Below are 27,401 nucleotides of genomic sequence, written 5' to 3'. Positions count from 1 at the left end.
TTATTTTACAGGACCCAGATGCTATACAGTGGGAAAACCAGCCTGGCAACATAGTGCGTATTAATAAAAGGACACCACATCCTGCCAAATTCCAGCTGCGCTAATTGTATTGTGTTCACAGAGCTCACAAGCTATCAGAAAGTTGTATGGCAACCACCTCCGGCGCCAAATAGAACTGGCAGACATAGACATTCAGTACAAGAAGAAAAAGATGGAAAATCTTGCACTGGAGTCCGAAATAAAAAAGAGGACAATTAGGAAACTGGACCTTGAAATAAAAAAACTTGAGGGAGGTGAGATATGCCTTCAATGTACACTGTATGCTAACTGTAACACAAATGTATTAATCATTATTTTTCTTTCCTCCCCAGCTCCAAGAAGATGACACAGCTCAAAATAAAAATTAGGTATATTCTCGTAAAGTCAAGTGAGCCATGACATATGAGCTCTTATTGTGAGCACACAGGACGGTGGCATCTTTCTAAGGTTTTTTTTACTTTCCCAGCAATCAGTACAACCAAGTCATCGTTATAAGGCATCGCCCTCTTTTGCCCACCCCCCCAGCACCAGGTGTGGCCTATATGAAGGCCCAAAATTGTGTGTTCCTTTCTGCTCTGACAATGGCATGCCCATTCGTGCGAGATGTGGTGGATGAAGAAGCACTTGTGCTGAGGAGAGCCTTCAGGCGAGAAAGGGTCTTCAGGGACCGGTTGGACCCACTGGCCTTCCCTGATGACCATCTATATGAAAGATACAGGTTTTCTGCAGATGGCATCAGGTATCTATGCAGACTACTGGGTCCCAGGATTAAGCACCGCACTGCACGGAGCCATGCACTGAGTGTGGAGCAAATGGTTTGTGTGGCCTTGCGCTTTTTTGCTAGTGGAGCCTTCCTGTACTCAGTGGGGGATGCAGAACAGCTGAACAAGGCCACAATTTGCCGCACAATAAGGAGTGTGTGTCTGGCTATCAAAGCATTAGCAGATGTCTTCATCTCCTTCCCTGGCCACAGAAGACTCTGTGACATCAAAGAGGAGTTCTATAGGATTGCAGGTAAGAGGATCTACAAATTACAGGACAACTGTTAACACATAGTAGGATACTCATTACTTTGTGTGACAGGTTTCCCCAATGTCATTGGTGCAGTGGACTGCACACACATAAGGATAAAAGCCCCCTCAGGTGCCCATGAGGCCGATTTTGTGAATAGGAAATCCTTTCACAGCATTAATGTTCAGGTGAACATAACTTTTTGATATTGTCCATTGACGAACACTCTGCATTGCCAGTGATGTGCATTGATTGGTGTAATATTCCTCATCTTATGATTTCAGATGGTCTGCAATGCTGACTGTGTGATCAGCAATGTTGTGGCAAAATGGCCTGGCTCAGTCCATGACTCCAGAATCTTTCGGGCCTCTGAAATCTATCAGTGCCTATCACAAGGTAAGCCACACAACCCCTATTTATAACCATCATGGCTGTGTCAAGAATATCACTGTGTTTATGAGGTAGTAATGATGAGATTTTGTGTTGACAGGTGAATTCTCTGGTGTGTTGCTGGGAGACAGGGGGTATGGCTGCCAGCCTTTTCTCCTGACACCTTTCACAGACCCCCAGGAAGCACAGCAGGCCTACAACCATGCCCATGCCAGGACCAGGGCCAGAGTTGAAATGACCTTTGGCCTCCTGAAGGCACGCTTTCACTGCCTTCACAAATTAAGGGTCAGCCCTGTTAGGGCATGTGATATTACTGTGGCTTGTGCTGTCCTCCACAATGTGGCCTGCCTGAGGAAGGAGAGGGCCCCCAGAGTGCCACCAGCCATGGACTGGGACAATCCGGCAATCTTCCCTGATGACGACAGTGGTCGGCTGCTGAGGGACCAATATGTGTTGAATTATTTTAGTTAGTATGTGTGCTTTCAATTTTGATTAAATATGTCCTGCGGTGGCAGAGGAATTTGGGTTTTTTTGGGTTCGTTTTTTGACGAATTTGGCCTCTTATGATGTTTGTGCGGTATACTGTGTGTAATACAAGGCTGCAGGGAGGCTACTGCATCCATTCATTTGTCTGTTCAGTTGATGTGTATGGATTTGTCCTGCATTTATTTTAGTGTGCAGACATGCAGGGTGTGTTATATACAGACCTTTGAATGTGTATGTATCATTTTGTATAATATGCTTGGATTCTGTGCTTTCCATCTTGTAGAGTCACTGACTTCAGTTTCGAAAGGAGCTGATGGTTTACCTGCTTTGTTTTGTCCTTATTCAATAAAGGAACATAATGTTACACATTGTGTTTTTATATTCATATGGAATGTGTATTTGTTTATATGACAGAGTACTAGGGCAACACTGAAGAAAAAGGATAAAGTCATACATTTATGAGGCTGGTTCTTTCTGCAGAAAAGCTACATATTGTTTTTACAGTTTTGATACTTATGACAATGTGATACTTAATATTCTGGCACATCAGCATGTCTTTGTTTATGAAACCATACTGAAGTACAATTTCACAAAATGCCCCACATCTGTCATTTTAACAACTGTCCTCCTTTAAAACAACTGGTTACAATATTATGACTTGTGTTTTTTTCCCCTCTGTGGCCCTAATATTCTATCATTTTATATATAGCCTTATAGTCTATGGGAAACTGTAAATTATCTAATGATAGCAACATCATCTAAAAATCATTTTTTATCCAAAATCATTGAAATTAATGATCACAAACGTTTAAATAATAACAGTGGGTCTAGTTATATGTGATAACAATGTATAGTGAGCAGTGAAATAACTATTGGTTTCCATTTGTGGTGACTGCTGACTGACATTAGGGATGAGATTAAATAGATCCTGGAATTTAGCCTGGTCTGGAGCAGGCTAGCTCCACAGAATAAATCTCCATGGTAATTTATACCATAACATATCCTCCTGCCCCCTATCCATCTTTAGTGCAACCGGATTACGGATCAATTGAGCCAGGATCACCAAGATATCCTGGCTTAATCCCTTACCCTAGTTTTGTGCAACAGGCCCCAGAGGACATTTCTCAAAAAATAATAATATTTCTCCCCATGTGGAGTTGCAAACCGTACTCTGGCTTTTTTATGGCGGTTTTGGAGCAGTGGCTTCTTCCTTGCTGAGCGGCCTTTCAGGTTATGTAGACATAGGACTCGTTTTACTGTGGATATAGATACTTTTGTACCTGTTTCCTCCAGCATCTTCACAAGGTCCTTTGCTGCTGTTCTGGGATTGATTTGCACTTTTCGCACCAAAGTACGTTCATCTCTAGGAGACAGAACGCGTCTCCTTCCTGAGGAGTGTGATGGCTGCGTGGTCCCTTTGTGTTTATACTTGCGTTGTCACGCCCTGACCTGAGAGACATTTTATTTCCCTATTTGGTTAGGTCAGGGTGTGATGTGGGGTGGGCATTCTATGTTTTGTTTTCTATGTTTCTTTATTTCTATGTTTTGGCCAGGTATGGTTCTCAATCAGGGACAGCTGTCTATCGTTGTCTCTGATTGGGAATCATACTTAGGTTTTTCCCTCCTTTCAGTGTGGGTAGTTAACTTTATTTGTGGCACTAATGCCCTGTTAAGCTTCGCGGTTGTTTTGTATTGTTTATTGTTGGCGACATTATTTAATAAAAAAATCAAATGTACGCTAACCACGCTGCACTTTGGTCTACTTCCAACGACACCCGTGCAGAACTTCCCACCACAAAAGGCCCAAGCAGTGTGGTATGGGGGACTCAATGACTTGGGAGGAAATCTTGGATGGCAAGGGACTCTGGAGGCAGACTCGGGAATATCGCCATCCCAAGGAGGAGCTGGAGGCAGCAAAGGCGGAACGGCGGCATGTCAGCGAAGCAGGCACGAGAGGAAGCCCCCCCCCCAAAAAAAAAACATTTTGGGAGGCACACGGGGAGATTGGCGGAGTCAGGTTATAGACCTGAACCAACTCCCTGTGCTTTCCTTTTTATGTCTCTATTTGGTTTGGTCAGGGTGTGATTTGAGGTGGGTATTCTATGTTCTATAATTTGTATTTTTTCTATGTTTTGGCTGTGTAGGGTTCTCAAACAGGGACAGCTATCTGTCATCTCTGATTGAGAAACATATTTAGGTAGCCCTTTTCCCACCTGTCTTTGGGGGAAGTTGACTTTGTTTAGGGCACATGCCTTTGAACTTCACGGTTTATTTTTGTAGTTTTATTTGTATTTGTTCGGCGTCATTTTGATTAATAGACAAAAATGTATGCTCACCATGCTGCACCTTGGTCCTCTCCTTTCAACAGCCGTGACAGCTTGCTTAGTGATGTTGTAGACTCTGGGGCCTTTCAGAACAGGTGTATATATACTGAGATCATGTGACAGATCATGTGACACTTAGATTGCACACAGGTGGACTTTATTTAACTAATTATGTGACTCATGAAGGTAATTGGTTGCACCAATTAGAGAGCCGCTTTGGTCGACTTCCAACGACACCCGTGACATGCGTACTATTGTTTGTATAGATGAATGTGGTGCCTTCAGGCATTTGGAAATTTCTCCCAAGGATGAACCAGACTTGTGGAGGTCTACAATTGTTTTTCTTAGGTCTTGGCTGATTTCTTTTGATTTTCCCATGATGTCATGCAAAAAGGCACTGAGTTTGAAGGTAGGCCTTGAAATACATCCACAGGTACACCTCCGATTGACTCAAATGATGTCAATTCGCCTATCAGAAGCTTCTAAAGCCATGACATCATTTTCTGGAATTTTCCAAGCTGTTTAAAGACACAGTCAACTTGTTGTATGTAAACTTCTGACCCCACTGGAATTGTGATACAATGAATTATAAGTGAAACAATCTGTCTAAACAATTGTTGGAAAAATTACTTGTGTGATGCACAAAGTAGACGTCCTAACCGACTTGCCAAAACTATAGTTTAAGAAATTTGTGGAGTGGTTGAAAAACAAGTTTTAATGACTCCAACCTAAGTGTATGTAATCTTACGACTTCAACCCTTCGGTAAATACACTCTGTAAACCTAAACCAACTGATTGGCATGGCAACAGCACTGGTCTCTGGTGTTTCAAGACCTACCTTCAAACTCAGTGCCTTTTTGCATGAAATCATGGGAAAATCATAAGAAATCAGCCAAGGTGGAGAAAATAAAGAGGACAGGTGAAACAGATCAGGGTGTGACAAGAGCACACATGCCAATACCAGAGTGGTCACATTTACTATTTGATGCAACATTTTTTTGTGACAAAACAATTAGTACAGTTGAAAATAAGATGGAAAACCATTTAACTTCTATTTTTATTCAGTACATGGGAAGTTAACCACAAAATACATGTCTATGTGCTCCACGTCATCGTGCACATCCTTTTATTTGCAACAAGTAAATTTGATGGCAACATCTCTGGTGCAGATTTTGGAATATTCAGATTAAAAATCTGTCGCCAATTGGGTGGAAACTGTGAGAACAAAATTGCAAGATTATGTTAACATATAGTATTTGCATCAAATGGTTATTTTATGCAACAGAATAGAGGGTTGTTCTAACTATATTGTGTCTGTGTGGGCTTTTATTCGTAACAATAGGAAAGGGCTATTCCATGACGCCAGATCATGTCTGTGCTCACGGGGGCAGGCCAATGACTTAGTTAAACTTTAAAGGGAATACAATTCTCTCACATTAACATCACTTCACAAATAGTTTCACTTTACTCATTGATTTTATACAAGAATATGATGCAAACCTCATAACGGAGGCACCTGTATAAACAGAGTTAGGGTAATGTGGCTGTAATGTCTTTCATGAGGTCACGATTACGAAACAAAACGGACCGGGTCGTAGCTGGCTTCTCCACCGACCGTTTATACATTCTCTAAAATATGGATATTGTTCAGTTCTCAAATTCTGTGATGTAGTAGAAGTTCCTTTGCTCTACTGTGAAACTCTCTCCATACTACATGGCCAGGGAGAGTCTCTTTACGGAATTTATGACATGGGGGTTAAGTTGTAAAACTGCCCCCCCCCTCCCAACAGGAGAGGGGGTTATTCACATCTCTGCTAACATCATGACAACAGTATATAGTCATTGAACACGGATCACTTTATTAATGTTTACACACTGTTTTACCCACTTCATACTGTATGTATATACTATATTCTAGTCAAGGCTTTTTATTCAGATAATGCCAATAATTGCAAAGAACACAGTGACGCCTCCATGCTGTGCCCTTTTGGCCCATTAGGCACATCCATGCCTGCAGAAATACATTTGGGCAGATGAACACCACTTGTAGCAGGAGCTGGATGAACCAGCTTCAGTGGGGGATGGACACCTTGGCACTGGGGGCTCCCATTTGGAGTCAGTGGCACTGTGAAAGAAAATGTTCAGTTAGAATAGTTTCACATATGAGCCCTGTATCAACCGGTATAATAAACAGATATAGAGTACAGGGAACATAAGGTTGAATATATTATTATTGACCTGCTAGATCTACTGTCTCTTTTATATTGTGACATTTCAGCTAGATCTACTGTCTCTATTATATTATGACACACCAGCTAGATCTACTGTCTTTATTATATTACAACAGACCAGCTGTATCTACTGTCTCCATTTCACTTTGGCCATTGTTGTGGGCCTGCCCTCCCCTCAACAGCCTCAAATAGGCTATTTCATGTGGGTTGGGGTGGGGTGGCAGACACACGCATCTCACATTTCATTACATTACATTTTTATATATTGCTACTAAATTTAAAAAAAATCATAAATAATATTTTATATTATTAATTTCAAACAAGGGCATTAGCATGAGAAGAACTTACCAGTCCAAAACGATGTCCTCTCCGTTCAAAAAATATTCATCCATTTGGGAATCGCTAAATGAATTGTCCTCCCAACAATCTGTCTCACTTTCTCGATTTCTTCTAAAATTGTGTGTACATCTGTCACGCCTTGGTCTTAGTATTTTGTGTTTTCGTTAATTAGTTGGTCAGGCCAGGGTGTGACATGGGTTTATGTTGTTGTATTTCGTATTGGGGTTTTGTAGTTATTGGGATTGCGGCTGAGTAGGGGTGTTGCATAGGCTTGGCTGCCTGAGGCGGTTCTCAATCAGAGTCAGGTGATTCTCGTTGTCTCTGATTGGGAACCGTATTTAGGTAGCCTGGGTTTCACTTTGTATTTCGTGGGTGATTGTTCCTGTCTCTGTGTTAGTGTTCACCAGACAGGCTGTATAGGTTTTTCACGTTCCGTTTGTTGTTTTTGTATTTATAAGTTATTTCATGTATCGTCATTTGTTTTATTAAAGACATGAGTAACCACCACGCTGCATTTCGGTCCGACTCTCTTTCGACAAACGAAGAACGCCGTTACAACATCTGTATATCTAGACTTAGATTTAGCTTTCCCTAATTTAGTTGCCATACTGATTGATATATAAACAGCTGAATATGCGAAACAACGCTGTGCGTAATATGCGTTGATCCTTCCGGTATGAAACTTCAATAGCGAATGACTCTCTTTATGCCGGAGTTTACTACATGGGTTGGTCTTCCAACACATAAACATTACATATTGCCGTTTACCTCAGCTCATTGGCTATCTACCCAGCTAGATTAAGACAGTGGTCATTGGGTTAAAATACAGTCAATCAAGGAAACAGCTGTCAAATCATTGGTGCACAATGATGTCATTACGTGTCGTCAAATGGAATGAGACGGAATTCACGAGACAAGCGGTTCACAAAATGTTTTGTGTTAGGCTATAAAAATGGATTTGATCCAACAAAATATAATTCAGGGTTCGGTGCTCAGAGAGGTTAATGTGACGACTGTTGTTCGTCGAATGATTACAAGTTTCTAATTACGTGATTAACTGAATCAAGCAAATATGAACTCATTAACCTGGGGCACCATGGGAAAACTAGTTTTTATTGAGTTTCTATTTCCCAAATTAACTCAAAGAATATCAGAATATCGATTTTACAACAGCCGCTAATTAACCAGTTGCCTCTAACAATCTCGTTCTGAACGTCGTATAGCCCGTGAATCTGCACGGACCCGGGTCTCACTAATGAATTCGTACCACACCAATCTTAGTTGAATATTTATTTACTATATTTATTTACTAAAAAGCTCAAATGATGATAAAAGATACACATAGACAAAACGCATTATAGGCTATTGATTAGAACATACTGTGGCGCGTGTTACCCACAATGGGAATTTCAAAAGAGAGAGAAAAAAGAAAGTACACAAGAAATATACATTTGGGTGAATTTGTCAGCTATGCTATTCTAACCTTAGCCTTGCCCCAAACTGCCGCTCTTATGGGTCAGAATATAATGATGTAATTATGTGGGGATGATCTCTGGGGATTCTCTGTGTGGATCGCTCCGCTATTCGATGACGCACTTCTACTGTGCACCTCCCTGCTCGTCCTCCCGATGTCAGTGTCCTTTTTGGCTTAGGAGTCTGTTCCCTCACCCTTTACTCTGGAAGGGGTCTTCTGAGGACAGACAGCTCTGTAGCTCAGAGCTCACAGCATAGGAATGAAACCCTTTAGATACCACGATTCGATGGGAGATGGAGGCTAGGTGGTTCGACTTGAATTCACCCGCTTAGACACAGCTACTCATCCGTAGCTTGGGTAGAAAATGATTTCTTTGTCTTCAAACTTGCGTTGCGTTCTGGGTTTGTTGACTTTTTAGACCTCGCTGCAGCTGGGGTCACGTAGTCCTGCTGTAAATTCTATACTCACAGGTTTTATACCCTTGGGTCAGAAGTGGGCGTAGCCGCCTTTAGGGCAATTCTCTGGGCGTACAAAGTTAATGAGGCAAGGGCTAGGTTTTATTCAAATCCAGTTTTAGACAACTAACTTAGCATTTCATCTTCCCCAAAACATTCTCTTTCATTTGGATATTTTCCATACAACCTACAATGTATAAACATCAAACATATACTAGGGAAACCCTTCACATTACAATATTTTTGTAATAACGTCATCTATTAACCTTTAATAACAAAACAAAAATGACATACATTTTCATATTCCATTTATCGTCATGACTACCATTACGAAAACCATTGTTCCAAAGTCCCTTTAGTTCATGTTTAATGTTCTGAGGCTGGTTCTCAATAGTAATCGGACATAGGCATTTGTCTATGGCCTGAGATTTACCAGGGCCGTGAGGGGCCATAAAACCCTCCACATTTTCAGACCCCTTCCTCTCCCCTCCTCTGTTGGGGTTGAGGGATAATCTGTAGGGTTGTGGTCTCCTGTAACTTGACCTGATCAAGACAGTCATGACATAGTTTACATTGCACCTGTTAACCTTCCCTAGTCAAAGTAAATCAGACCAAGGACAGGTATTTGACAAATGGTTTAACACACACCTCCATGTATTGTCTACAGCAGGGCTATTCAAACCTGGGCCTCAAGATTTACTAACTACAGAACTGCTGGTTTTCATCCTTCCCCTCTAATCAGGGACTGATTCAGACCTGGTCAGTGGATTATCTGGCCAATCAATGACATGCATGTTATTTCTGTGTCTAGACCGGGTTACGGTTAAGCACTTTGTGACAAATGTTTTTGTAAAAAGCACTATACTTTGATATATTGATCAGTGAGAAGAGGGACAGAATGGGAGAAGAGGAAACCAGCAGTACTGTGGAGGGATCTGGAGGGGCTGGAGTTGAATAGTCCTGGTCTATAGCATGTCTGTAGCTCCGTACAGAACAGTCATTTCACCACTGCATGCCTCGTCAAAATGACCCAGAAGAACGGATGGACACCTGCCCACAGAACAAGGAACTCACCAGAATGACACAGTTGATCCAGATTAAAATGGCTGCAGCAGGGATGTAGTGGATCGGAAGCGCACCTAAACAAGGACAACGCCACTGGTTTATTAAATGAAAAGTGTTAACACACCTGGCTGTTACACCAACTTAGCATTGTTACCCGTAGTGTTTATGTTACTCTCTGTTATCTCAACCAGCTACAGTGTTTAGCCACCTTCATGTTTCTCTACAACTACATCCCTGTAGCAGAGACACAACAAAAGAACACACAACAGAAAGACTTTAGTAACACACATGCAAAGTTTCCTATTTTAACAGAAGTGTAGTTAAAAGAGTTTGTTTCATACAGAGTGTGACGTGATGAGGGATGGATGGCTGCAAGTGATGCAGTTGGACAAGCTGAAAGACAAACTCATTAACACACCATTAACCATGAACTCTTCTTGAACTGCACTGTTGGTTAGGGGCTTGTAAGTAAGCATTTCACGGTAAGGTCTACACTTGTATTTGCCGCATGTGCCAAATAAAGTTTGATTTGAAACCAGTCAAGACACTTCAGTGAGTCAAGTCAACTCATTAACATCGACCCCAACCCATGGATGGGAAATGAACAACGTTTGAATATATACAATATATTATACACGCACACTCAATATCATACACACACACACACACACACACAGTACATTTACACAAATGATCCATACCTGGTCAAATGCAAAAGCACGTACTCCAATGATGCCATTATGATACTGCAAAGTCATGAATATGTTAAAGGCATAGTTCACTCCAAACTATACATTTAGCTTTCAGTGAAATATGTTAAATGTCCCTTAACATGACAGAGTCATGTGCTCACAAGAGCTTAAGCCTGAAACCTAAATTGACGCTTCTCTAGTTAGGATTCTGCCCTTAGAGAATGATTATGTTGTAACGTATTGTAACTATGGTACCCAGGCTGACTAAAGAACGTATCTTATCACCTAACTTGTATTCATGTCAGACCCGTAGCACTGAGGACAGCAGCAATAGGTACCTTTGATTAAACTTAGGCTGGGTTTAGAATGGCTTTTTCATATCTCATCAAATTAAAACCCTCCTGCTTTCTGCTTAAACAGAGCTGAATTTTGATCAACTCCCCAAACGAAATGCCTGGATATTCAACAACAAATAATCCTAAAACAAACAGCTGGTTTGGGAATGCCAAGGTTGAAAAATAGGTTAGGCAAGATAGTCCGGTCTTGGGGCAGAAACAGTAATCATCTCTCTACCTGGGCAGAGCCCTCCAGAAGGTGAATAAAATAACTCTTCCCACGCACTCCACCCCGAATTCCAGCTCCACCCCTCTAGTCGCAGGTACAGAGTACCTCAGGTTAAAAAAAATATGGCCAAGGGCTCTTTTATTCCGAATACAACTTAACAAAATGTTGGATTAATTGCACTTTAGCACTTTGCACTTCAACATGTAGCCCTTTACTTGAACACGCCTACATACCACTGTCTTAAAGTGTTCAACTAAAGCCTAATGGGTACATGAGTGGAGACTGCTGGGTAGTGTAGTTCTACATCAAGACGTGGCCGCGTGTGTCAGGCAGTCGTAGTCCCACCAGGCCTCCTCCCACTAGTACAGCCGACGCCAGCAGGATGGGGATGGTCTTTGTGATGCCAACCAGAGAGCCGAAGATCAGGTTCCCCAACACCGCTGCCAGCTTACACATGGCATTACAGAACCCAAAACCTGTACCCCTGGAGAAGAAAAGGAGGGCAGAGGAGAGAGTCAAGGATGGAGGGTGTGTGTGTGTGTGTGTGTGTGTGTGTTGTGCCTGCCTGCGTGTTGTACCCACCTCCTGTCAGTCGGGTAGAGCTCAGCAGTAACAACATCCAGGGAGTTCCAGGCTGATATACTGAGGCCGTTATAGAGACACAGCATGAAGATCATCATAGACTCACTTGTCCCAAACCACAGGAAGAAACAACTGATGCCTGACAGCACCATGGAGCCCCCTGGAGGAGAAAACATGCTATTACACATCATATCACAACTTAAGACATGATAACAGATTACAAACAAAATTTTATTTTTGGTGATACATTTTTTATTTAATTTCATATGTAAAACCCCAGGGGGGACAGTCACACAATTGAACATTTGTCTGAATATCAAATACATACTCTGTATGAAGTAGAATTTAAAAAACTTACCCAGCATGCTCAGGCGCCCTATCTTGTCCATGAGAAGGGCGGAGACTATGTTGCCGGGCAACACGGCGAGCGTCCCCACGAAGTTGACAAAGTAGACCCAGTAGGCACTGTAGTCATCATCAAAGGTCATCTGACAGCCCGTCTTGTTGTGGTGGAACGAACTGTTGATCACCCTCGACCCCACCAGCTTAGAATCGTCAATATCTGGAGAAAGACAAAGAGAGAAATAGAGAATCAGACAAGTGTACTATTTTGACTCCTTTATGTTCTGTTTGTCTGGCAGGTGAACTTTCTGACTGGACACTGTGCTGGGTTTATACTTATTATCTAATGCTGCTTCCAAGGGCCTTTAACTCTCTTTATTAACTCATGTTTGTCCCCTATCGTTCAGACATGGTCTCAGCCTGCCTCTTGTGAGTGTCTCTTCTCTTGATGAAGGGAAGTTAGAACAGAAATATGGTCAGTCTGCAAAACATCGCAGGTCTTTTAGGGATAAACGCTATTAATACACGACATCACAGAGAAAGAGCAAAGGCAGCAAACACTATGCCCTTTTCATACCTCTCTCGCTCTCTCTCTATCCCTCCCTTTCACCCTCCCTCACCCCCTTCCTCTCTGTGTCGCTGCTTGAGGCAATGAGACTACGTCTCCCATGAGACTTTGCCACCAAGCTCACACGCCCAGATTGTTTTCATGTTCAGCTGTTTTCTAAATACTGAGATGGAACCGTTTCTAAACCTGCGACCCCTCATGGTCTGAGTCAGCTGAAGCACACCGTGGCCGTTAGCGGTCCCCCTAATTCACTACTCCCTCAGAGACCCTGCCTTTCCTGGTTCAACTATTAGTCAGCTCCTCTTATAATTAGATTGTACTCCACATGAACCCTCCTTCATAAGGGCTACATAACACAGTCGTAACAATAATATAACAGATGTCATAAACAGTATTGAAAGATAACATTAAGCAAGAACTGTGTTCAAGTGTACATTGAGATGATATTACAGCGTGCATTGGACTGTGTAATGTTAAGCCAAAATAGAAAATATATCTTTCCTTCCCTCCACCTCACTTTAGAGCACCGTATTTCCATCCCTAATCTTCTATCAGATACAATTGAACTGCTGCAGGAGTGTGCAACGATCATTGCAATGCTATTATAGGTGGTACGTATGGACGTACGCACAGCTCGGTTTCTTTGTCAAGCACAGTGAACAAGGAACATCGAGGCCATTTCTGCAGGGGAAGAGAGGTTGAGCTGTAATTCACTGGTGTAAAGGAAAGCTAGGGGGGGGACAAGAGGAGAGAGAGGGGGGAGAGGGAGGGTCAAGAGGAGAGAGAGAGAGAGAGAGAAGGACAGGAGAGAGAGGGGGACAGGAGAGAGAGGGGGACAGGAGAGAGAGAGGGGGACAGGAGAGAGAGAGGGACAGGAGAGAGAGGGAGAGAGGGAGGGAGAGGAGAGAGAGGGGGAGAGAGAGAGGGGGGAGAGAGGGGGAGGGGGAGAGAGAGGGGGAGTGGGAGGGAGAGAGAGGGGGGAGAGGGAGGGAGGGAGAGAGAGGGGGAGAGGGAGGGAGGGAGGAGAGGGGGGAGATGGACAGGAGAGAGAGAGAGAGACAGGGACAGGAGAGAGAGGGGGAGAGTTACAGGAGAGAGGTACAGGAGAGAGAGGGGGAGAGGGAGGGAGAGGAGAGGAGAGGGGAGAGGAGAGAGGGGAGAGGGAGGGAGGGAGAGAGAGGGGGAGATGGACAGGAGAGAGAGAGAGACAGGGACAGGAGAGAGAGGGGGAGAGTGACAGGAGAGAGGTACAGGAGAGAGAGGGGGAGAGGGAGGGAGAGGAGAGAGAGGGGGAGAGGAGAGAGGGGGAGAGGAGAGTGAGAGGGGAGAAAGACAGGAGAGAGAGGGGGAGAGGGAGGGAGAGGAGAGAGAGGGGGAGAGGGAGGTAGAGGAGAGAGAGAGAGGGGGAGATGGACATTAGAGAGGGACAGGAGAGAGAGGGGGAGAGAAAGAACAGAGAGAGCAGTGAGAGAGACAGAGAAGAGCGAGAGATAACAGAGAGAGAGCAGAGAGAGACAGAGCAGAGAGAGAGAGACAGAGAGGGCGAGAGAGAGACAGAGAAGAGAGAGAGAGAGAAAACAGAGAGAGAGAACACAGAGAGAGCAGAGAGATAGAGGGAGCAGAGAGAGAGAGGGAAAGAGAGAGAGGAAAAAGAAGAGAGGAGAGTAAGAGAGTTATGTCTGAAGGGTTTTGTGAGAGGCAGGGGGACACCTCATCTATAACATGGTTGCTGTGAGGAAGAGATGTGCTCAGAATTAATAGAATGAGTAACATTTCAAGTAAACAACCAAGTGTGTGTGTATGCGAGCACGCGCGCATACCAGGGTTTCTGTTAGGAAAATGTGGAGCCAGACATTTGAAAGGCAACATTGTAATTTAAGGGACATTTGAGAAATTTGCAGACCCATATGCATTTAGTGTATAACCTGATTAGGGTGTCCACCCACGGTGCTCAGAATGACAGAAATCCCATTTAGATGATGGTAAAGCATGTTAACAGAACAGGCATGTCAATGATGCAACGATGTGCGGTCATTCTTACCCAATTCTGATGTGCACTTTGAACATGTTAAAATAACTGTCCACATTTACCTTTCCTCAGCCAGCAAGACAAGTAAGGAACAGCAAAATCACTTGCCTATGTCAATCTACTATATTAGAAAAGTTTAGGCTACCTAGTCTATTGGTCAGCTCTTTGAGAAAGACATGTCATATTCCAAACAGACAGTTGTGGGACAATAGCTCCCAAATTCAAACAAGCAGTAGGTCTAGGATACATAAACAAATATGTTAAAAAGCAATAATTCTGATGCAACAGATCAGAAGCTTCAGTTTAAAATATGATTTATTCACATTATAAGCGCAGCAATGCGAACAAGGCAGTAGACTGCACGCAAATGTTCTCTCCATAATGCAATTATCGGGAAAATACAGTCAAAAGCACACTGCCATTGCAAGCGGTTTGATGTGACAGAGATGAAAATATCTGTTTAGAAAGAGAGGAGATCTAATAGGTTAGTTAAGCAAGTTAAGACATGCCTCATAATATCTATTAAAACGTTCAGGTTTCAAAAAAATGTATATGTTTTCAAAATGCATACTGCCAAAGTGGTGTGATGCGCTGATGAAGCCTGCCTCCCGTTGCCATTTGATGCCAAGTTCAACACAACTGGGAACTCTGAAATCTCAGACTTCTGACTCAGAAATCTCAGACTTGGGCCTCTTCCTAAAGTTCCGACTTTCCGACCTGAAGATCTCTGACAACATGATTTCACATCGTATTTTTCAGAGTTCCAAGGAAGAGAGGAGAGGAGTGGAGAGGAGGAGAGGAGGAGAAGAGGAGAGAGAGAGAAGAGGAGAGGAGAGAGAAGAGGAGGAGAGAGGAGAGGGAGAGAGGAGAGGAGAGAGAGAGAGAGAGAGAGAGAGAGAGAGGAGAGAGAGAGGAGAGGAGAGGAGAGGGAGAGAGGAGAGGAGAGAGAAGAGGAGAGAGGAGAGGAGAGGAGGAGAGGAGGAGAGGAGAGAAGAGGGGGAGAGAGGAGAGAAGGAGAGAGTAGAAGGAGAGGAGAGAGAGGAGAGGAGAGGAGAGGAGAGATGAGAGGAGAGGGAGAGGGAGAGAGAGGAGAGGAGAGAGAGGAGAGGAGAGGAGAGGAGAGGAGAGGAGAGGAGAGGAGAGGAGAGGAGAGAGAGGAGAGGAGAGAAGAGAGGAGAGGAGAGGAGAGAGGAGAGAGAAGAGGAGAGAGAAGAGGGGGAGAGAGGAGAGGAGAGAGAAGAGGGGGAGAGAGGAGAGGAGAGGGGAGAGAGGAGAGGAGAGGAGAGAGGGTGAAGTGGAGAGAGGAGAGGAGGAGAGGAGGAGGAGAGGAGAGGAGGAGAGAGGAGAGGGAGCGGGAGAGAGGGAGAAGAGGAGAGGAGAGAAGAGGAGGAGAGGGAGAAGAGGAGAGGAAAATAAGAATAAATACAATTTAAAAAAATCAATTGTACCATCAACAGCTCAAAAAATGTATGTGTTTTCAAAATGCATACTGCCAAAGTGGTGTGATGCGCTGATGAAGCCTGCCTCCCGTTGCCGTTTGATGCCAAGTTCAACACAACTGGGAACTCTGAAATCTCAGACTTCTGACAGTGGGTTCAAGACAACTGGAAAAAAATTCTAACTCAGGAACTTGGGCCTCTTCCTAAAGTTCCGACTTTCCGACCTGAAGATCTCTGACGTCATGATTTCACATCGTAATTTTCAGAGTTCCAAGATGTCTTGAAAGCACCACAAGATGCTGTAGCAGCAGCTCTAGCAGCAGCTCTAGCAGCAGCTCTAGCAGCGTCTGACAGATTTTCCACTTAAAGACACTGTATCTGTATGCTGTACGAGTGTGATAAAAAAGATGCATAACAAATATACTGTAAACGCGCCAATTGAATTACACTAAATTATGCAAATTAACCAATAGACCGATAAGCATGACCAGTCAAATGTATTTCCATCAAAGAACAGGCTAAAAATCATCTTCTTCTCCCAGACAATTGGCCGGCTTCAATTTTATCGGCTATGACAAAAGCCATTACCGGCTAATGGAAACTCTGGCGCATACATGCATGTGTGTGTGAGTGTGTGTGGACTCACCTGTGTTATAAAAGAAGGCTTCTACGAAGGTGCAGTTCTTGAATAATGAGCCCACCGTTGACACGTCGTCAAAGTAACAGTTCTGAAACGTAGAGTCTATAAAGGTGACAGACTTCAACTTCATACTGATGAACCTAGAGAGGAGGAGAGAGGAGAGGTGAGGAGAGGGGGAGGAGAGGAGAGGAGAGGGAGGGAGGGAGGAGAGGAGGAGAGAGGAGAGGGGAGGGGGAGAGAGGGAGGAGAGGAGGAGAGAGGAGGGAGGGGGAGAGAGGGAGGGAGAGGAGAGGAGGGGGAGGAGGGAGAGGAGAGGAGGAGAGAGGAGAGGGAGGGGGAGAGAGGGAGGAGAGGGGGAGAGGGAGAGGAGAGGGGGAGGAGAGGAGAGTAGAGGGGAGGGGGAGAGAGGGAGGAGAGGAGAGGGAGGGGGAAGAGAGGGAGGAGAGGAGGAGAGGGAGGGGAGAGAGAGGGAGAGGAGAGGAGGAGAGAGGAGAGAGGGAGAGGAGGGAGGGAGAGGGGGAGGAGAGGGGAGAGGGGGAGGGGGAGAGAGGGAGGAGAGGGAGGAGAGAGGAGAGGGAGGGGGAGAGGGGGAGGGAGAGGGGGAGGGAGAGGAGAGGGAGAGAGGGAGGAGAGGGAGGGGGGAGAGAGGGAGGAGAGGAGGAGAGGGAGGGGGAGAGAAGGAGAGGAGGAGAGAGGGAGAAGAGGAGGAGAGAGGAGAGGGAGAGAGGGAGGGAGGGGAGGAGAGGGAGAAGAGGAGAGAGGAGAGGGGAGGGGAGAGAGGAAGGAGAGGAGGAGGGAGGAGAGGGAGGGGGAGAGAGGAGAGGAGAGGAGGAGAGGGAGAGGGAGGGGGAGAGAGGAGAGGGAGAAGAGGAGAGAGGGAGAAGATGAGAGGAGAGAGGAGAGGGAGGGGGAGAGAGGAGAGGGAGAAGAGGAGAGGAGAGGGGGAGAGAGGAGAGGGAGGGGGAGAGAGGAGAGGAAGAAGAAGAGAGGAGAGAGGGAGAAGAGGAGAGGAGAGGGGAGAAGAGAATAGGAGAGGGAGGGGGTGAGAGGAGAGGGAGGGGGAGAGAGGAGAGGGAGAAGAGGAGAGGAGAGAGGGAGAAGAGGAGAGGAGAGAGGGAGAAGAGGAGAGGGAGGGGGAGAAGAGGAGAGGGAGGGGGAGAGAGGAGAGGGAGAGAGGAAAGGGAGGGGGAGAGAGGAGAGGGAGGGGGAGAGAGGGAGAGGAGAGGAGGAGGAGAGGGGGAGGAGAGGAGAGGAGAGGGAGGGGGGAGAGAGGGAGGAGAGGAGGAGAGAGGAGAGGGAGGGGGAGAGAGGGAGAGGGGAGGAGAGGGAGGAGAGGAGAGGGAGGAGAGGAGGGGAGGGAGGGGAGGAGAGGAGAGGGGAGGGGGAGAGAGGGAGGAGAGGGAGGAGAGGGAGAAGGAGAGGAGAGGAGGAGAGAGGGAGAAGAGGAGAGAGGAGAGGGAGAGAGGAGAGGAGAGGGAGAAGAGGAGAGAGGAGAGGGAGGGGGAGAGAGGAAGGAGAGGAGGAGAGAGGAGAGGGGGGAGAGAGGGAGAGGAGAGGAGGAGAGAGGGAGAGGGAGAAGAGGAGAGGAGAGAGGGAGAAGAGGAGAGGGAGGGGGAGAAGAGGAGAGGGAGGGGGAGAGAGGAGAGGGAGGGGGAGAGAGGAGAGGAAGAAGAAGAGAGGAGAGAGGGAGAAGAGGAGAGGAGAGAGGGAGAAGAGGAGAGGGGGAGAAGAGGAGAGGGAGTGGGAGAGAGGAGAGGGAGGAGAGGAGAGGGAGAAGAGGAGAGAGGGAGAAGAGGGAGAGAGAGAGGGAGAAGAGGAGGGGAGGGGAGAAGAGGAGAGGGAGGGGGAGAGAGGAGGGGGAGAGAGGAGAGGGAGGGGGGGGGAGAGAGGAGAGGGAGAGAGAGGAGAGGGAGGGGGAGAGAGGAGAGGGAGGGGGGAGAGAGGGAGGAGAGGAGGGGAGAGAGGAGAGGGAGGGGGAGAGAGGGAGAGGAGAGGGGGAGGAGAGGGAGAGGAGAGGAGAGGAGAGGAGAGGAGAGGAGAGGAGAGGAGGAGGAGAGGAGAGGAGAGGGAGGAGAGGAGAAGGAGGGGGAGAGAGGGAGGGAGAGGAGGAGAGGGAGGGGGAGAGAAGGAGAGGAGAGGAGGAGGAGAGGGAGAAGAGGAGAGGGAGAGGGAGAGGGAGAGGGAGAGGGAGGGGAGAGAGGGAGAGGGAGAAGAGGAGAGAGGAGAGGGAGGGGGAGAGAGGAAGGAGAGGAGGAGAGAGGAGAGGGAGGGGGAGAGAGGGAGAGGAGAGGAGGAGAGGGAGGGGGAGAGAGGAGAGGGAGAAGAGGAGAGGAGAGAGGGAGAAGATGAGAGGAGAGGGAGTGGGAGAGAGGAGAGGGAGGGGAGAGAGGAGAGGGAGAAGAGGAGAGGAGAGAGGGAGAAGAGGGGAGGGAGGGAGGGGGAGAAGAGGAGAGGGAGGGGAGAGAGTAGAGGATGGGGGAGAGAGGAGAGGAAGAAGAAGAGAGGAGAGAGGGAGTAGAGGAAAGGAGAGAGGGAGAGGAGAGGGGGAGAAGAGGAGAGGGGGGGAGGGAGGGGGAGAGAGGAGAAGAGGAGAGGAGAGAGGGAGAAGAGGAGAGGAGAGAGGAAGAAGAGAAGAGGGAGGGGAGAAGAGGAGAGGGAGGGGGAGAAGAGGAGAGGGAGGGGGAGAAGAGGAGAGGGAGAGAGGAGAGGGAGGGGGAGAGAGGAGAGGGAAGGGAGAGAGGAGAGGGAGGGGGAGAGAGTAGAGGGAGGGGGAGAGAGTAGAGGGAGGGGGAGAGAGGGAGAAGAGGAGAGGAAAATAAGAAAAAATACGGTAAAGAAAAATCTATTGTACCATCAACACTTATTTTTGGTTGACACAAAGCAGAGGAGTTGAGATATTGATCGAGCAAATAAAAGATTGATGATATCCCCTCCAGTACCCAGCGGTGTGAGACCACTAGCTGGGAGAACAGCCTGGCCTGTAAGTTGACTCAGCCCTTTCTATCCAATAGAGATAGGATACGTTATCTCTAAGGATACGTTATCTCTAAGGATATGTTATACTGTACTGGACATGACTGATGAAACACTTTACAAAACAAAGATGAAACGCAAGTCCACAGGCCAGTATTGTTGTATACAAACACACACACACATTTTAACCAGGGGTTTCTAGTGGAAGGGGTGTCGTACGTCAATATGTTCCTGTGATATTGTGTGTCTGATATGTCCCAGTTTGCCTGTCTCTTATCCACCCCTACAGCTCCTGCATTAGCTCCTGCCTCTGATCTAATCTAATGTACCGGTATGTACAGTTGAAGTCGGAAATTTACATACACTTAGGTTGGAGTCATTAAAACTCGTTTTTCAACCACTCCACAAATTTCTTGTTAACAAACTATAGTTTTGGAAAGTCAGTTAGGACATCTACTTTGTGCATGACACAAGTAAGTTTTTCATCAATTGTTTACAGACAGATCATTTCACTTATAATTCACTGTATCGCAATTCCAGTGGGTCAGAAGTTTACATACACCAAGTTGACTGTGTCTTTCAACAGCTTGGAAAATTCCCAAACATGATGTCATGGCTTTAGAAGCTTCTGATAGGCTAATTGACATACTTTGAGTCAATTGGAGGTGTACCTGTGGATGTATTTCAAGGCCTACCTTCAAACTCAGTGCCTCTTTGATTGACATCATGGGAAAATAAAAAAAATAATGTTTTGTAGACCTCTATGAGGCTGGTTCATCTTTGGCAACCATTTCCAAACGCCTGAAGGTACCACTTTCATCTGTACAAACAATAGTATGCAAGTATAAACACCATGGGATCATGCACCCGTCATACCGCTCAGGAAGGAGACTCGTTCGTCTCCTAGAGATAAACGTACTTCGGTGCGAAAAGTGTAAATCAATCCCAGAACAACAGCAGAGGACCTTGTGAAGATGCTGGAGGAAACAGGTACAAAAGTATCCATATCCGCAGTAAAACGAGTCCTATATCGACATAACCTGAAAGGCCGCTCAGCAAGGAAGAAGCCACTGCTCCAAAACCGCCATAAAAAAGCCAGACTACGGTTTGCAACTACACATGGGGACAAAGATCATACTTTTTGGAGAAATGTACTCTGGTCTGATGAAACAAAAATAGAACTCTTTGGCCATAATGACCATCGTTATGTTTGGAGGAAAAAGGGGGGCGCTTGCAAGCCAAATAACACCATTCCAACCGTGACGTGAAGCATGGGGTTGGCAGCATCATGTTGTGGGGGTGCTTTTCTGCAGGAGGGACTGGTGCACTTCACAAAATAGATATTAATAGAATTATATGTGGACATATTGAAGCAACATCTCAAGACATCAGTCAGGAAGTTAAAGCTTGGTTGCAAATGGGTCTTCCAAATGAACAATGACCCCAAGCATACTGAAAAGGCGTGTGCGAGCAACGAGGCCTACAAACCTGACTCAGTTACACCAGCTCTGTCAAGAGGAATGGGCCAAAATTCACCCAACTTATTGTGGGAAGCTTGTGGAAGGCTACCTGAAATGTTTGACCATAAACAATTTAGAGGCAATGCTACCAAATACCAATTGAGTGTATGTAAACTTCTGACCCACTGGGAATGTGATGAAAGAAATAAAAGCTGAAATAAATCATTCTGACATTTCACATTCTTAAAATAAAGTGGTGATCCTAACACACACAGAGAGAGAGAGAGAGAGAGAGAGAGAGTTGTTTTCTTTCCTGGAGGCGGTGTAGATAAGGGAAAGGAAGAACATTACGGAGAGCAGTGTGTTGTTTACAGGAATGACGGATCACACTGCTATCCTGGAATGGGATAGGCTACTTTAACTGGATAAACTGGGGGTTTGATAGAGCCTGTTTAACTCATTAAAGTCTCTTTAAGTGAGTTTGTTGGTTACAATAACCATCATTGGTGAAGACTACATTGGTGTGTTTGTGTGTGCGTTTAGACACAGTACCTGTCGTTGACGAATACTCCGTTGGTGTGTATCTGGTTCTCCAGGGTGAAGTTAAAGGTGAAGTCTTCTGTATGTTCGTTGTTGTGAGTCTTCACTCTGGAGGCATACTCATCAGACTGCAGGTGATGGATGACATCAGGGAACCACACAGATAGGCCATAGTACCTGAACAGGATATGGCGTCACTGACAGACTAGTAACCGCACACAGGAACAACATTCTTATCATTCTCTAGTTAGGATATACATTAGCATTCAGGAAACCTTTCAGGCTCCTTGACTTTTTCCACATTTTGTGACATTACAGCCTTATTCGAAAATGTATTACACAATTTTTTCCCCGTCTTCAATCTACACACAATGCCACATAATGACAAAGGGATTTAGCATTGGCATTTAGCATTGATGTTCCTAATGGTGCTGTATTTAGATTTGTGGTCTCTTTCCCAGTTAGCGTGTTAGCATTCATCATCATAGCGCTATTTGAGAGACACTGGCTCTACCTTAGAGTACTTCATTATGAACACACAGACTCAGGAGAAACTGATAACTGGGATAGGTACTGCTTACCCAAAAGACAGTGTGAACCACACGAAGGCCAGTTTGATGGTGCTGTCTCTCACTGGGTAGTTGAAACAGCTCATGAACGTTAACCAGATCTAGAGAAAGAGACAGAGACAGGTATAAATACCTAAAAAAGTCATTATTCATAATGATGTCATATAATATTTGTTGTTACAACCTAACACCCACAGTCCTACCCCTCTGAGTTCAGTCCTGATCCTGAAGAGGACTTGGCCAACAGGGTTGGATGAGTCTGACTGCATCTCTACCAATTCACCCAGATGCTTAGGGAGCTTTATTCTGTTCACCTACAGGGGGAGACTCAGAGTCAATGCACTATGTGTGTGTTTTTGTGTGAAGGAGAGAGAGAGAAAGAAAGAAAAAGAGGAAAAGAGAGGATGAAAGAGAGAGGTACTATATACTCACGGTGAAGACTTTCTCTGGTTCTCCGCGGGCCCTCATGTTGGTGTCATGGATCTGTTTCAGCACCATCCATGCCTCGTCATGTTTACCCATCTAGACACAGAGAGGAGGGTTACACACACCAATCAAATTGCGCCGAATACAACAGGTGTAGACCTTACTGTGAAATGCTTGCTTACCGAGCCCTTCCCAACGATGCAGAGCTTTAAAATTATAGTAAAACATTTTAAAAATAGTAACATGAGGAATAAAGAATGGAGATACAGTACAGTGAGGACCAGTACCAGATCAATGTGCAGGGGTACAAGGTATTTGAGGTAGATACTCTATGTACATGAATGCAGGGTAAAGTGACTACGCATCAGGATAGATAATAATAAGAGTAAAATAAAGAACAGAACAGCAGCAGCATATGATGAGTGTAAAAGTGTGTGCACTGTTTATGAAACACAATTGAGACATTATTTTACTCTAAGATTAGAGGGGTACCCTCATACCCTCTTTATGTTTCAACTCCTCAAATTGAGCGAAGACAGACTCTACTAAAACGTGAGTATCAATGAACATTGATTCGGGAAAATGAATGTTCTGTTTCTGTACTGCTAGCCACACTGTTAAACTAGCTGTCTCGTCTGTGTTTTATAAATGTGTAATGAGCATAAAAACTATTATATAAGGAATTTGCAACTTGTGTTTATTTTGAGTAATAAGGTTAGGCCACATGATTTCAACATGTGAACAAAGTGGACAGACTAGCATGCTGTTCAAACAGTTGGAGACGGACAGCAGGGTGTGTTTATAACTATTCAACTGTTTTGCCTTGTTAGCTAGCAGATACATCCAAGTTGGATAAACTAAATACAAGTGGGTCTTATGGTTATGGAAGGCTTATATTTATCTTTGGTATAACTTCACAAGCCCTGAATTCATTAGATTATTGCTGACTGTTTGAAATGCTGTGCTTTTGACCTTTAATTGTAAAGAAAAGCTTATTTAGAGAGAACATTTAAACACTTGAGATATATATTGTGAATCGGCAATTAAGTTTGAAAAAATCCAGATATGTTTTTAATGCCATTTATTTTTTATTTATTTTTTATTTCACCTTTATTTAACCAGGTAGGCTAGTTGAGAACAAGTTCTCATTTACAACTGCGACCTGGCCAAGATAAAGCATAGCAGTGTGAACAGACAACACAGAGTTACACATGGAGTAAACAATTAACAAGTCAATAACACAGTAGAAAAAAAGGGGAGTCTATATACAATGTGTGCAAAAGGCATGAGGAGGTAGGCGAATAATTACAATATTGCAGATTAACACTGGATTAATAAATGATCATGTACAGGTAGAGATATTGGTGTGCAAAAGAGCAGAAAAGTAAATAAATAAAAACTGTGGGGATGAGGTAGGTGAAAATGGGTGGGCTATTTACCAATAGATTATGTACAGCTGCAGCGATCGGTTAGCTGCTCAGATAGCTGATGTTTGAAGTTGGTGAGGGAGATAAAGGTCTCCAACTTCAGCGATTTTTGCAATTTGTTCCAGTCACAAGCAGCAGAGTACTGGAACGAAAGGCGGCCGAATGAGGTGTTGGCTTTAGGGATGATCAGTGAGATACACCTGCTGGAGCGCGTGCTACGGATGGGTGTTGCCATCGTGACCAGTGAACTGAGATAAGGCGGAGCTTTACCTAGCATGGCGTTGTAGACGACCTGGAGCCAGTGGGTCTTGCGACGAATATGTAGCGAGGGCCAGCCGACTAGAGCATACAAGTCGCAGTGGTGGGTAGTATAAGGTGCTTTAGTGACAAAACGGATGGCACTGTGATAAACTGCATCCAGTTTGCTGAGAAGAGTGTTGGAAGCAATTTTGTAGATGACATCGCCGAAGTCGAGGATCGGTAGGATAGTCAGTTTTACTAGGGTAAGCTAGTCGCCTGGACCTAGCGTCTATAGGTGCGTGTATGTTTATGTATGTGTATATGTATGTATGTGTGTTTGTGTGGTGTCATTATGCATTTGTGTGTGTGTGTGTGTAAGTACAGTACGTAGTGTATAATAATGTGAGTGGGTTTTGTGTGAGTGTGTCAGTGTAGTGTGTGTGAGTGACTGTGTACATAGTGTGTATATATAGTCATGTGTGTGTGTGTGTGTGTGTATAGATTCAGTGCAAGATAGATCAATGCAGATAGTCCAGGTAACCATGAATTAACTATTTAGCAGTATTATGGCTATGTCACATGTGCAGCCAGAGGAAAAGAAACTCTAGACCACCTTCACTCCACACATAGTGATGCATACAAAGCTCTCCCTCGCCCTCCATTTGGCAAATCTGACCATAATTTTATCCTCCTGATTCCTGCTTACAAGCAACAACTAAAGCAGGAAGTACTCAATACGGAAGAGGTCAGATGACGCAAATGCTACACTACAGGACTGTTTTGCTAGAACAGACTGGAATATGTTCAGGGATTCATCCAATGGCATTGAGTATACTACCTCAGTCATCGGCTTCATAAATAAATGCATCAACGACGTCATCCCCACAGTGACCGTACGTATATATCCCAACCAGAAGCCATGGATTACAGGCAACATCTGCATCGAGCTAAAGGCTAGAAGCTGCCGCTCTCAAGGAGCGGGACACTAATCCGGACACTTATAAGAAATCCTGCTATGCCCTCAGACAAACCATCAAACAAGCAAAGCGAGATAAGATTAAGATTGAATCCTACACCAGGCTCTGACGCTCGTCGGATGTGGCAGGACTTGAAAACTATTACGGACGACAAAGGGAAACCCAGACGCAAGCTGCCCAGTAACATGAGCCTACCAGATGTGCAAAATGACTTTTATGCTCGCTTTGCGGTGTTGGATTCGACATTTTGAACATTGAGATATTAAATAAATTATAGGAAAGAAGCATAGAATCAAAGGAGAAAGAGACTGGGCCTCTGTAGAAAGACAGATAGCTGTGGAATGTGTTGGGGGACGGGAGCAGAGCACCGTGTTGATACAGGGGAGACAGATGGACATCTGTGGATTAGATGAAGGAGGGGTTGATGTCAGGAGGTGAGGACAGGTCACCTGAAGGGAGTAATAAGGCTTTGGTATCTTGTTACTCTTTTCCTGTATAATCATAAGATGTAAGGATTGTAGAGAAGGGGGAGTGTTTTAAGTGGTATATATATATATATCTGAGTGGGACAAATGTTGGAGTGTCTGAATACAGCTGTACAGAACCTTTGGGAAGAATTAAACTTGGTTAAAGCTTCTCTAGTGTCTGAGTTATTTACTCTGAAAAATAAGAACCGAATAGAGGCAAGCAACACTGAAGCATGCACGAGAGGACTAGTTGTTCTGGACGACTGTGCGATAACGCTCTCGGTAGCCGATGTGAGTAAGAACTTTAAACAGGTCAACATTCACAAAGCCGCGGGGCCAGACAGATTACCAGGACGTGTACTGAAAGCATGCGCGGACCACCTGGCAAGTGTCTTCACTGACATTTTCAACCTCTCACCGTAATACCTACATGTTTCACGCAGACTACCATAGTCCCTGTGCCAAAGGAAGCGAAGGTAACCTGCCTAAATGATTGCCGCCCCGTAGCACTCACATCGGTAGCCATGAAATGCTTTGAAAGGCAGGTCATGGCTCACATCAACAGCATCCTCCCGGACACCCTCGACCCACTCCAATTCACATACCGCCCCAACAGATTCACAGATGACGCAATCTCAATCGCACTCCACACTGCCCTTTCCCACCTGGACAAAAGGAACACCTATGTGAGAGTGCTGTTCATTGACTACAGCTCAGCGTTCAACACCATAGTGCCCACAAAGATCATCACTAAGCTAAGGACCCTGGGACTAAACACCTCCCTCTGCCACTGGATCCTGGACTTCCTGACGTGCCACCCCCAGGTGGTAAGGGTAGGCAACAACACATCTGTCACGCTGATCCTCAACACTGGGGCCCCTCAGGGGTGCATACTTAGTCCCCTCCTGTACTCCCTGTTCACCCACAAATGTGTGGCCAAACACAACTCCAACACCATCATTAAGTTTGCTGACTTATCACCGACAACAATGAGACAGCCTATATGGAGGAATTCAGAAACCATGCAGTGTGGCAGGTCAACAACCTCTCCCTCAATGTGAGCAAGACAAAATAACTGATCATGGACTATAGAAAAAGGCGGGCCGAACAGAACCCCATTAACATTTATGGGGCTGTAGTGGAGCGGGTCGAGAGTTTCAAGTTTCTTGGTGACCACATCCCCAACAAACTATCATGGTCCAAACACACCAAGAGAGTCGTGTAGAGGGCACGGCAACACCTTTCCCCCTCAGGAGACTGAAAAGATTTGGCATGGGTCGTCAGATCCTCAAAATGTTCCACAGCTGCACCATCGAGAGCATCCTGACCGGTTGCATCACCGCCTGGTATGGCAACTGCTCTGCTTCAGACTTTAAGGCGCTACAGAGAGTAGTGCGTACAGCCCAGTACATCACTGGGGCCAAGCTTCTTGCCAATCAGGACCTATATACTAGGAGTTGTCAGAGGAAGGCCCAAAAAATTGTCAGAGACTTCAGTCATGCAAGTCGTAGACGTGTCTCTCTGCTACCGCACGGCAAGCGGTACCGGAGCGCCAAGTCTAAGATCAAAAGGCTCCTTCACAGCTTCTACCCCCAAGCCATAAGACTGCTGAACAATTAATCAAATGGCCACATAACTATTTACATTGACAC

The 27,401-nt window shown here is 45.2% G+C and overlaps 2 protein-coding genes and 1 long non-coding RNA gene across 4 annotated transcripts in view; 2 read left to right on the top strand and 1 right to left on the bottom strand.

Annotated features, from left to right (window-relative positions):
• Positions 1–32: 32 nt before the first annotated feature.
• LOC135516904 (uncharacterized) lies at positions 33–577 on the top strand. The gene is made up of 3 exons (XR_010451980.1): positions 33–293; positions 372–407; positions 506–577. It is a non-coding gene; the product is annotated as an uncharacterized LOC135516904 (long non-coding RNA).
• A 5-nt stretch (positions 578–582) lies between these two features.
• On the top strand, positions 583–2,311 carry LOC135516903 (putative nuclease HARBI1). The gene is made up of 3 exons (XM_064940971.1): positions 583–1,053; positions 1,335–1,446; positions 1,541–2,311. The coding sequence occupies exons 1-3, from the start codon at positions 985–987 to the stop codon at positions 1,909–1,911; spliced, it is 552 nt and encodes a 183-aa protein (XP_064797043.1). The 5' UTR covers positions 583–984; the 3' UTR covers positions 1,912–2,311.
• A 5,784-nt stretch (positions 2,312–8,095) lies between these two features.
• The window catches only part of LOC135518085 (synaptic vesicle glycoprotein 2C-like), a 56,094-nt gene continuing 36,788 nt past the window's right edge, over positions 8,096–27,401 (bottom strand). For both annotated transcript variants that reach the window (XM_064942970.1, XM_064942969.1), the window contains 8 exons: positions 22,645–22,734; positions 22,416–22,526; positions 22,225–22,313; positions 21,656–21,820; positions 16,677–16,810; positions 12,011–12,214; positions 11,653–11,812; positions 8,096–11,554 (listed from right to left, as the gene is read on the bottom strand). In XM_064942970.1, coding sequence (XP_064799042.1) covers positions 11,371–11,554; positions 11,653–11,812; positions 12,011–12,214; positions 16,677–16,810; positions 21,656–21,820; positions 22,225–22,313; positions 22,416–22,526; positions 22,645–22,734 — 1,137 coding nt within the window. In that variant the 3' untranslated portion in view covers positions 8,096–11,370. The remainder of the gene's footprint in view (positions 11,555–11,652; positions 11,813–12,010; positions 12,215–16,676; positions 16,811–21,655; positions 21,821–22,224; positions 22,314–22,415; positions 22,527–22,644; positions 22,735–27,401) is intronic.

Source organism: Oncorhynchus masou, chromosome 28, assembly GCF_036934945.1.
Source record: "Oncorhynchus masou masou isolate Uvic2021 chromosome 28, UVic_Omas_1.1, whole genome shotgun sequence".
In the NCBI taxonomy this organism is placed as follows: domain Eukaryota; kingdom Metazoa; phylum Chordata; class Actinopteri; order Salmoniformes; family Salmonidae; genus Oncorhynchus; species Oncorhynchus masou.
Note: the sequence above shows the minus strand (reverse complement) of the source record. Positions and strands in the feature narration are given on the sequence as shown.